The 11,999-nt window shown below is 31.7% G+C and overlaps 1 protein-coding gene across 1 annotated transcript; it reads left to right on the top strand.

Annotated features, from left to right (window-relative positions):
- Positions 1–3,282: 3,282 nt before the first annotated feature.
- Positions 3,283–4,971, top strand: LOC106394274 (mitogen-activated protein kinase kinase kinase 20). The gene has a single exon (XM_013834857.3). It carries the CDS (start codon positions 3,704–3,706, stop codon positions 4,796–4,798), a length of 1,095 nt encoding a protein of 364 aa, XP_013690311.1. The 5' UTR covers positions 3,283–3,703; the 3' UTR covers positions 4,799–4,971.
- Positions 4,972–11,999: the final 7,028 nt, after the last annotated feature.

Genomic DNA, 11,999 nt, shown 5'->3' with positions numbered 1-11,999 from the left:
ATTAAGGGTTTTAGAGTATAGTATTTAACAACTCGATTTAGTGTTTTTAGAGTAACCCCATTTGCGGTTTATACCCGCTTGGACCCGTCCGAAAATTTTAAATATCTGACCCGAGACCCGGATCCACACACCCCTAAAACACGTGAATTGTTGTCATTTGTCGAAACAAAAGAAACCAAACAATAGAGAAAAGGGGATTAGGGTTCTTCCTTGGCGAATCAAGAAAACAGGATTAACTTAGGAAACACAAAAATTTAGGAAATTAGAGATTTAGAATATATTCTCGTAACAGATTTTGGAGAGATTTAGGAAAATATACATTTCGAATTTGGCAGAACATACATTATGTTGTCCGTAGAATATAGAAAACATGGTAAATTGTGTAACCCGGCTGCGGTAGGATAGAGTAGTTTTGTAGATAAAGTAATCATACTTTTGTAGAGTATTGGTACACGGACAGATTTTGTGATTTTGTCTTGGTAGATATATTGGAAAATAATAGTTAATGAAATCTACCGTAGTTCAGAAATAAGGAAAATGGCAGCCGATTTATTCTACGAAGGTAGAATTATAACCATTAGTCGATTTTACGTTCTACAAGCTGCAGATATCCATGTAGTTAACCGAATCTACAATCTACGAGCTCGTAGAAGGTAGATCATGTTTTCTGCGATCCGTAGATCAAAATATAAAATTGTGTTTTACTAATATTTAGTCAACCAAAATATTTTTCATATGATTGTCTCTTGTTTATGTACATTTTGTATATTTTTCATATTTTTCTGACTCTTAAAATAATTGATATGAATTTTTAAAGTTGATTAGGATATCTAAGTCTAAACCAGACCAAAAAGATATTTATAGCAAAGGGACGACGTAGTTGTTTTTCTGTGGTGTTTTGGCAATTTTTTTCTAAATAAAACAACTTTTGATTTTCATTTTTTGATTTTTTATTTTTTTATCTGCATACTATCACAAAAGGTTATTTTAATATATAAGTTATAAAATTGAATACAATATAATTTGAGGTTAAATAGTTTTATTATTTAAAATATTATAATTTAGCTTTGAAGCTTCAAATTTTACCAAGACTTTTTTCAATATGTTAAATTATTTTTTTACCCTTCTGGAAGCTTCGTATCCTACTTAATTTATCGAACTTTCCTTTTTTAAGACTACTAAAATTTCGTTTTCCGAGATCACGAGACAACTCTATAAAAGTCTGATAATCACTCTTGTCATTGGCTATACTTTTCTTTTCTGCTTCTCTCTGCCGCGTAAATTTCTTTCCCGATCGATTCAATTTAGAAACCCTAAAAGTTTATTTCGTTCCTTCTTTTTTTTTGGAAGCGAACAATTAGAGATTTTTATGATTTAATTAATTGTGTTGATGGTTTAATATATATGAACTAGTTTAATTTTAAAATTTAGAATTAGTTTGGTTTAATATATATGAACTAAAACCAATCAACTTTTTTTTTCTAAAACGATGTTTTATGTTCGGTATTACCTTTGTTATTTCTTATTTTTTAATCAAACATCCAAAAAATATTAATAACCCAAGAAAACATTATAGTTTTACACCCTTGAGTTAAATTACCTAATTGGTAAAGCAAAATAGTCATGACTTATGAAAAACAAAAAAGACTCACTGAGTTTGTAAAACTCCGTTTGTTCGCCAAAAGCTTTATCATGAATAATTTTTTTTTATAAAACTTTAAATTACAAGAGGTCCATACGCAATAATAGCCCATTATTTTTCAGATTACTTTTTTTCAACCATAATTTTTAAGAACTTGGCAAATCAGTTTAAAATTGTGCAAAACTATAACATTCGTTTATTAAGAAGATTATTACTTCTAATTTAATTATTTTTGTTTAACCTAGATAGCCCAGTTCTTCGGAAAGCCAAATTGTTAGCTTTTCATAGATTTGTATATCAAACGTTTGGGCATTGTGTTATATAACATGTAATAGATCACCTGTTTGATGTAAAAAAAAAATATCTACTAACTAAAATTTATAATCTCTTTTAATCAATTCATCCTGCAAAAGATGCCGGACATCACCTAGTTCAAGATGATAAGAAAAGAGTAAACTGTTCTTAGTAAAGCTAAATAAATAACTAATGTATCTGTATCGAATCATTTAACAGAGTAAAATAGTATTATGTAGTAAAATATGATTTTTGTTATTTTACATATTAAATTTTAGCTTTTTCCCATATAGCTTCCCTCCATCTACTCGATTTCCTAGTGGCATGAGGAAAAAAAGAGGATACCCAATTCATGGGAGTATAGAAAATATCGGTCCACATCTAAATGATACAAATGTAGTAAATGTTGACAGCAAGGACACAACAAAAGCAGTTGTGTAGTGCCAATTTTATTTAATCATTTTATATGAGGTTATAAAAATTTGAGTCACATAACTTTGGAACTTTTTATTATTACTTTTATCATTTTATTTGAGATTTTAACGATTAGGATCGCATAACCTTTGAATCTTTAATACTTTCCTTTTGTTAAGTATTGTATTTGTATGTCTTTTTTATTCTCAAAATTTAATTGATCTATTATGTTTAATTAGTAAGAGAGAGTGAGAGAGAGACTCAAAGACTGAGAGACTGAACCTAAATGAATGAGATAGAGAGAGATACAAAAAAAGACAGAATTAGTGTGAAAGAATTACCATCTACTTATACATTTAATAATAGCTATAGATACAATATATGAATTATATTAATGTTTGCACATGCGGGCAGGTTGTCCACCTAGTAAACTAATATGTGTTAAAAATATCTGCAGCGTACCGAAGATTTTGCCTAGTGTTTTTCAATAAAATTAAATTATTTTCTATTCTTTTCTCGGGACATTCCTTTAAGCTTTTCCTTTATAAATGAACTGTTTTAATATAAATTTCAAAACAAAAAAGAGTAAAATGTTTTCAATAAAACTGAATATATAACTAATATATCTGTATAGAATAAAATAATATTTTAACAGACTAAAATGATATTATATTTTGAGAATATAGTTTTTTATTATTTTATATATCAGTTTTTAGCTTTGGTAATTATCCTAGCTAACTTATTAACCAATATCTGATGCTCAATTTTTTACATTACCAAGATCAAATATTTTTTTCAATAATGGTGATTTACTTTTTTATTCTTCTCTAGGATTTTTCTTTAGGCCTTTCCTTTGTAAAGATAAAATTCAAGATGATAAGAAAAGAGTAAAATGTTTTTAGTAAAGCTAAATAAATAACTTATATATCTGCATAGAATAATTTAACAGAGTAAAATAGTATTATGTAGTAAAAGTAAGGTTTTTGTTATTTTATATATTAAATTTTAGCTTTGGTTATTATCTTAATTAACTTATTAGCCAATATCTATCTGATGCTCGAATTTTAACGTTACCAATATCAAAATATTTTTTCAAAGAAGTTGATTTCCTTTTTTGATTCTTCGCTCGGAACTTCAAATTTCCTTTTTTTTTTAACCTGGCTATTTCCTTTTTGAGTCTCTCAAATTTCCTTTCTGACGCATCAACCTAACTCTATAAAATCTGATAATCTCATATCGTTCGCTACAATTTCCTTTTTACCATCTCCCATCAATTTTATTTCTGCTGTTCTCCACTGTAGTAACTTTCTTTTTTTTCCAAGCAATTCAATATAGAAACCCTAAAAGTAAACAATGCAATCAAACGAAGAGTTCATCAAATTTCTTGGGGAAGGATCTTGTGGCTATGTTCATCTCGTCCGTTACACTAACCACGACGGCTCTTCGTTTCTCGCGGCCGTAAAGAACTCCTACGACGAAGACTCCGACAACCTCAACAGAGAGCTTCAGATTTTGCGAGAACTCAGAGGGTATCCGAGGATCATTACATGCTTCGGAGATTTTCTGCAAGAAGGTGTCAGCAGCTACGGAAACAGAGTCCACAAATTGCTTCTCGAGTACGCTTCTGAAGGTAGTTTAAACGCTTTCTTGAACAATTACCCCGACAGAAAGTTGCCCGAACCATTGATCAAAGATTTCACGCGCATGATTCTTGAAGGTTTGGTCTCCATTCACGGACACGGTTATGTCCACTGCGACATAAAGTCCGACAATATTCTTGTGTTTCCTTCTCCGACAGAAGATTCATCACAGTACGAGGTTAAGCTTTCTGATTTTGGAAACTCTCTGGAAGTCGGACAAGTTCCTCATTACTGGGCGAAGGATTCTCCGTGGGCGGGTACTCCGATTTACATGCCGCCGGAGTCTGTCCGTGACGGCGTCGCCAACAAAACCCTAGACTCATGGTCGGTGGGATGTTTGGTTCTAGAGATGTACACGGGCGTGGTTCCATGGGAAGGCGTTAAACTCAGTGATATCGCTTCTCGTCTCCGTTGTGGTGAAGCTCCAGAGATCCCAGCGAGTTTGCCTTCCGATGCAAAGGACTTTATCGAAACTTGCTTGTCAAGGAAACCTGAGGAGAGAGGAAGCGCATATGATTTGATGTTTCATCCCTTTTTGACTCGTCCAGAACTTGAAGAAGAGGAGAAGAAAACTGAGGATAGGAAGAGAAACTCGTTTCTGTTGAGGTTGTTCAAATTGAGAATCAGACGAACATGTTCCAAGAAGAAATTAAGGACAGATGTTTCAGATAAGAAGCCTCTGAACTTGAGGATGGCCCCACAGTTTAAGAGAACTCTGGACAAAGTCTTGAGTTTTGAAGATCGAGACACCCACCAACTTCAATTTAGTTTCTGTTCAGTGTTCACTAAACGTTTAATAAGTGATTAGTATGTTGACTGTTTTCTGTTCACTAGCGTTTAGTATCTCCATTTTGGCTGTAGTTTCTATCGATTGAGATTTAGTATGTGATTAGTATATAGACTAGTGAGATTTTATTGATGTACCCTCTGTAACAAATGACTCCTATCAACATGGAGCAAACCATATCTATAAACGCCATGAAATTTACTCATTATTTATTTTGAATTTATTTTCTATTTTTACTCATTATTTCTTTCGAAAAAAAAAATTAGAATAAAACTCAAATTTGTAGCAGAATTATGCTGAAATTAAAATGGAATAATACACTAGAAAAGCTTATAAAAGCTGATTTGTTAACATTAACACTTTAGCCAACGACAAGTAATTTATGTTTCATAAATGAGTCACAATCTCGTGGCTAGAAAGTTTGCTTAAGTATCCATGTATGTCCTACTTGTGCTTTGATGATATAGATAAAGTGCATTTGTGTTTTACATGAGTTCAGTCGGTTCTAAGAGAATGAATGAGTGTGATCCCTTATATATTAAAGTTGAAGCATTGTAATAAATGCGTTCACACTAAACTGTACACATGTCACATGTAAAAATATTGTAATATATGTCTTCACACTAAAATGGACACATGTCACATGTAGAAAACTTCTCAGCCAAATTCTACATAAATATGTTCACACTATGTACTTTACGTTTTTTTAATATAAAACTCACATGCATGGTTCTTCTTTACGTTATTTTTACTGTTTACGAATAAAGCTGAACAAATTATTCATAAATTTTGGTTCGATTCATTATCCGTTTTGATTCGAACCAAAAAATCCGGATATCCGTTACTCTACGAAGCAAATCAAATACTAAAATGCAATATCCGTAGTAAAAAAAAAAAACAAATCACAAATATCAATATTTATAGAAACATATATCCAATTTGATCTGTTATATGCATATATATATATATATACACATATATTTAAAGAACTATATATATAAGTTATATATTATAGTTTATATAAATTTTACAATATTTTTGTTTTTAAATAATTTCATTTTAAGAATTTTATTTTTCATGTATTATTTTAAAAAAAAATTATCATTTAATATTAATTAACAGTATCTTTATATATTTATCAACCATCTTTATATACCTTTACATACACATACATGTGCACATTGACGTGAGCACCTTATAACTAAGTATTTACCACAACTGAAATATCTAATTTTTTTGGAAGTTAAAATATTATTTTTTTTAATGCTTCTTTCACTATCGACCAAATTGTAGTAAAATGATTTGTCTTAATAATTTTTTTTCTTTTTTAACTATTATCCGTTTAGAAACTATAATATGAAACCATTGGTTCGACATTACGACTATCTAAGATTCATAACATGAAAACAAATAATAGTAATTTTTGATTATCACAGGAAAAAAAAATCAAACAGTTTAACTGAACAAACCAAATAAATGTTGATTTAAAATGATAGTTATATTTTAGGAGATTAAAAACCAAAAACAACCTAAAACCGAACCGATATCCAGATTAAACAGATTAATGTTTCCTTATTAAAAAATAACGAAACTAATAATCACATTCCGCTCAAGGCACGGGTTATTACCTAGTAGTAGATTATTTGAAAGACATTTTATTGATGAATCAAATCTAATCAAATCTAATCTGCTAAAAGAAGGGTATAAAATAAAAATATCACTTAGTTTTCAAAGTTATTTATACTCCCATGCTATTGAAAGATTTAATAAACCTATTTTTAAGTTTTCTTTATCTTTTACGGATTAATAAACGTACTCTCCTAAATCTATTTTAAATGGAAAAATGACAAAATCTTAAAAGTCGACGTCTACATTATACAGCATCAGAAAGTTCGGTGTACCATTATCATATTCAACCGGAAAAATGTCCTATTCCCCTGGGAACTAATTGTTCCCGGCTTTTTCACACACAAACTTTTAAACTATACAAAAAACCACATGAACAACACGAAAATGGCTTATTCCCCTGTGAACTAGTTTTTTCTGGCTTTTTCACACTCGAACTTTTAAATCATGCCAAAAAGCATATGAATAACTCTATTTTTAGAATTACATACACAAACTATCTATTTTAAACTAATTCCCCTAAAACTGTAATGGTGTAATTTAAACGTTAATTTGGTTTATGACATGTGGAAAACCGGTTTAATTTGGGTTGATAAAAAAATACTATGTCGTTCTATTCTTTTTATTTTTTTGTCAATTGCTCTTTTTTCAGAAATCGTTTTAGTCTTCATCATCAGTTGGGGATAATGCGCCGATTTTATAGTTCCTTGTGACAATACATGGAGATTGTAAGCTAGTAGTTGCTGCTTTTCTTTCTTTATGCATCATGTAAAAGATTTTATTCTTTTGCGGAATAATAAATTTTACCTCTAATTGATGACGAAGAGTAAAACTATTTTTGAAAAAGAAGAACAGTTAACAAAAAAAGAGAAAAAGAATAAAACTACATAGTATTTATCAATCCAAATTAAATCGTCTCTCCACCTGTCACAAACCTAGTTAACATTTAAATAACACAATTTACTGTTTTAGGGGAATTAGTTTAAAAATCGATAGTTTGTGTAATGTTATTCAAAAAATAGAGTTGTTCATGTGCTTTTTAGCATGGTTTAAAAGTTCGTGCGTGAAAAACCAGGAAAAGTAGTTCATAGGGGAATAAACCACTTTTCCGTTGTTCATGTAGTTTTTGACATGGTTTAAAAATTCGTGTGTGAAAAATCCGGGAACAATTAGTTCACAGAGGAATAGACTATTTTCCCTTCAACCACCAATCTCTCTAATTACTCCATTACTTGTTACTCCAATCTTCCATTGATGTACATAGCTTAATATGATAATCATTGCTTTATCCATCGACTCTTACTGTTTGAACATGTATACAGGGAAATTATGGGGTTAGATTTTTGTATACAAATAGATTTTTTTATCATTATAAACAAACAAATCTAAGTATACATAGTATAAATTAGTTTAGTGATTATAATTATACACAAATCGATGTATACCTAATCATACATTGACTTGTGGGACACTCGAGCTTAAATTTGAAAAAAATAACTATAAGTTTTTTTAAAATAATGAACTCCTAGTTAATTGCGATATTATATCCTAATATATCAGGGGAGTGTATTAAACTTGAAGTTCTAGGAGATTCTGTATTTTTACTCAAATCCACTATTATTCAACTAACGATTACTTAAAAACTTTTTCAAATCATGTGTTATTGAATATGAAATTTATGTAAAGTCATTAATTAAAAACCACTTCAAATTCCCTCTTATTCAATCACCAATTTATAAAAGCTCTATCAAATCTAGTGTTATTCAAAGCTAAATAGTATGTTGAACAAAATATTTGTAAACATGATTTTAGGATACTTTGCATCCATTTGTAGTTAAAATTAGTTCATACGAAATCACGCCTCTATTGGTGTTATTTGGAGAAGCTTTTAAAAACGATTACAAAAAAAAAGAATTCCAGAAATATATCAATTTAGTAGGGTTTATTGATTATATTTTAATGGATTTGAAAATCCGAACTAAATCTAGTGTTATTGGTTCTATGATTTTCAAATCTATATTAAAATCATGTTTTATTGGTTTAATGATTCATAAATTCTATATCAAATCAAGTGTTATTCAATCATACGGATTTACTAATAAATTTGATTTTATAATGGATTTGAATGGATTTGTTTAGATTTTTTTTGTTAAAAATACAAAGACTCAAATCCGAAGAAAACCTCCGGATTTGTAAATACTAATCCGAAAAAATTTAAAAATCTATATATTTTACTTGAATATATAAATACTACATGGATTTCTAAATCAATCAATATATATAAATCAATAACACCTCCTAATCATTATTCATTCGTATCCCAATCTGCTCTCCATCATCCTCAAAACATCTCGACTTCATGCAAACAAATTTTGTTTCAACTTTGAGTACACATATCATGTATCTTCTCCTTTCTTGTTATGGGGTCAGTTTTGACTTTGGATGCTGAAAAACTATAATTTTTTCTCTCTCTTCTTATTTCTTCGATGAGAAAATAAAAGCTATAACTATAGAAAAACTCAGATTTTGTTTGATTACTTTCATTCTTTAGAAAATTCCTTGATACACTAAAATGGTGTTTTGTTCAAGTTAACGGTATAGATGTAGTATTTGAGATTCAATTCCAGAGTACAAGTTTACACTTTATCTTTATGGGATCAATATTAAGCTAAATCAATGAAGGGTTTTAAAGATTCAAGTAATGTAAAACACAAGTAACACGATTGGTTTGGATTTTCATATAATTAAAGAGCTAGCCTAGGGTGGTATGATTGGGTGTTAAACAAGTGTGAACCAAACAATTAGTCAAGTTCAATTTAGCACTAGTCTAGAACTCGGATCACTTAAGATAGATCAGCCCACTGTCGTGGTGCTTCACCTTTTGTCAATCGATCTCAGTACCTAAACTGTAGTTTGGACTGAGATGTGATGACAAACATTAAGATCAAGTCCGATCCGTTCACAAAACACCCTAACATCTACTTTCGCTGGTTAGGGATGCAAAGCTCATTCATATCATGTCAAGTTAACTACTACACGGTTAATGAGTAGATTAAACCTAAGTTTAGGCATTAAGCGATTAGATTAATGCAAGCAATAAGAACAGTTATGAATGAAGACAATCGAATGATTAACATATTTATGTTTAGCTCACAGATCTAACACCCTAACACCCTAGATTAATCAAGCTGACTACTCAGCCATGGAACAAGAAAATGCAGAGACACAGATGTAAGGCAACATGAAATACGACTGAATAAAAATTAGGGTTCAGGAGGTTCTTCTCTAAATCGAGAGAGATGTCATTCTCTCTTTACAAAGTAGCAAATCACAATGTAGAATTCTAGGGTCTGGTTTCTTCTCCCAAAAATAGTGTAGTTTATGAAAAAGAATAATAATTGATATGTTGTAGGTTTTTGGCGGTTGTAGGAGGAAAATGGGGATCTCTAGGTAAAACCTCCATAAGTTTTCTAAAAAATCTCTACCGCTGGAGCAGGCACTCGAGTGCTCCGTCAGATTGGGATCACCCATTAGACTGCTCTGTCGGACTGCTACACATAGAAACTCAAATTTTCATTCTTTTTTACCCCTTTTGCTCTAAGTGGTCTATCTTCCCTCAAATCCAACTCCAGACCTGTAATGACTCGAAAAAAGACTAGAATGACTCGATAAAGACTCATAAACACTTTAGAAAACATTGTTAGAAGGTGCCAAAAACACCATATATCAATTTTCCCAGACTTAAATCTTTGTTTATCCTCAAACAATGTCAAGTATCAAGAACATGGAGAAATGTTTAAAAGTGTGGGAACTCTTCTATTCTCGGTGACCTACTTTAACCACGAATCTTTGAACCATATAAGCAGTAAAACTAGAACAGCACACCCTTACCAAAACTCCACTGACTGATGTTCAAGATCGGCTTCATACTCTATATCTCAAACCTACAAAAGCTAAACTTTCCAGACAAAGCTCCTTACATAGATTAAGAGTAGCGTGAGCTTCTCATCACATGCACTATTCAGGGTATATGACGCTAGGTATTTAAACATGCCATTTAGCGGTGGAGGTAAGAGTGTTTGGGGTTACCAATTTTTTCGTAGAGGATGCAGGATTTCGCGCAAAATAGCAAGAGAAGATAGATCCACTGATGTCCACAACCTCTACTCGTTTTTGCTTCCATTGGAGCGACTGCTCCGATCATCCGCCTGCTCTCCAGTCTTGTAACTTGGTAAACACTCTTTTGATCGACCTTCCTAGTGGCTCCATGTTTCTTTTCTTTCTTCCCCTTCTCCATCACCTTATTCTCTTTTTTTGAGATGTAATAGATATGGTGATGTGACGAAGAAGGAGGTAACATATGATGGTTATGAGTGCCACTGGTGGTTCTGATTTTGCAACCATTCTGTTTCTCCACCACTTGCTCTAATAATTTACTAGCTCTGGAGCGGCTGCTCCATTTATCTGCACACTCCTCTCAACTGATCTGTTTCATGCAGTACTATTGAGTAAGAGGCTGCGTCGATCATTTCCTCTTTGATCTTTTTGCACATATCTGCACATATAACACTGCAAAGCAAATGCATGAAGGTGGAATAAAGGCTAAGGTGCAGGGTGGGAACTAGCTAAAAATGAGCTAGCCACTCAAGATCAGCAAGATGGATAAAAAGGATAAAAAATCCTGAGTGTGTTCTCGTTTCCGTGATCTAATGCCCTTAATAAGAAGAATTTTAGTCAATATTAGGTTCAAGTTAAAGGGAAGTAGGTCTTTCCAGTGTAACCTCAACAAGCCGAAAGCTTCTGGAGAACCAAATGAGATAATGTCAGGGTGTTCTAGGTCCACATGTGTGTCTTTCGTCACTACTAAGGTCACTGAATAAGATAACTAAAGCACGAGGTGGTTAGTGATCAACACAGAATAAAGTCCTAATTCCCACAAAGTTTTGACTGACTCAATCCTAAAACTGACTCAAACCGAATCAAAAGAAAAACAAAAGAAAGAAAAGAGTCAGTAAACGATGAAAACTCTCCCTCAGACTTACTTCACACCGTCCCTACTGTGAAATAAATCAGAGAGAGTGAAAACAAGAATAGAAAAGATTTATTTTTTGGTCAGAGATACTTACATGCATGGATAAGTTGATCTGTGATGAGAGCAGCCATTTGTTTGCTCCCTTGAAGGATCTCGGTTTTCTACTTTTTGACATGCAACTAAAAGTAAAATGAAATAAGAAAATATATACACTCACCAATTGTGGGAACCAAAATTCACACGCCGATTTTAGTTAGTGGAGGAAAGACAATATTCTCGAATTTCTTTGAGGATCCGGATTATCTGCGTAAACACACGAATATGAAAAAAAATAGATAACAGAATATCGACAGTCAATAGCACAAAGGCGTTTAATTGAATAATATGAATTAAGATACAGAATTTCACCGAAAATAAGATGAACATGAGATTTGCTAACAATGGAGAATCGCAAAACAAAGCGGAAAAACGTTCTAAGTGTTGAACTTGCTAGTCTAGCCACCTAAGTTCTAAACTCTCCTAAAGCTAACAGAAATCTCCTAGGTTTTTATTCTCGGAACCCGG

This window comes from Brassica napus, chromosome C6, assembly GCF_020379485.1.
Source record: "Brassica napus cultivar Da-Ae chromosome C6, Da-Ae, whole genome shotgun sequence".
In the NCBI taxonomy this organism is placed as follows: Eukaryota; Viridiplantae; Streptophyta; class Magnoliopsida; order Brassicales; family Brassicaceae; genus Brassica; species Brassica napus.
This window is presented reverse-complemented; position numbering and strand designations above follow the sequence as displayed.

Excerpts from the sequence above, each read along its gene's own strand:
- LOC106394274 (XM_013834857.3), top strand. The coding sequence starts at position 3,704 with ATGCAATCAAACGAAGAGTTCATCAAATTTCTTGGGGAAGGATCTTGT.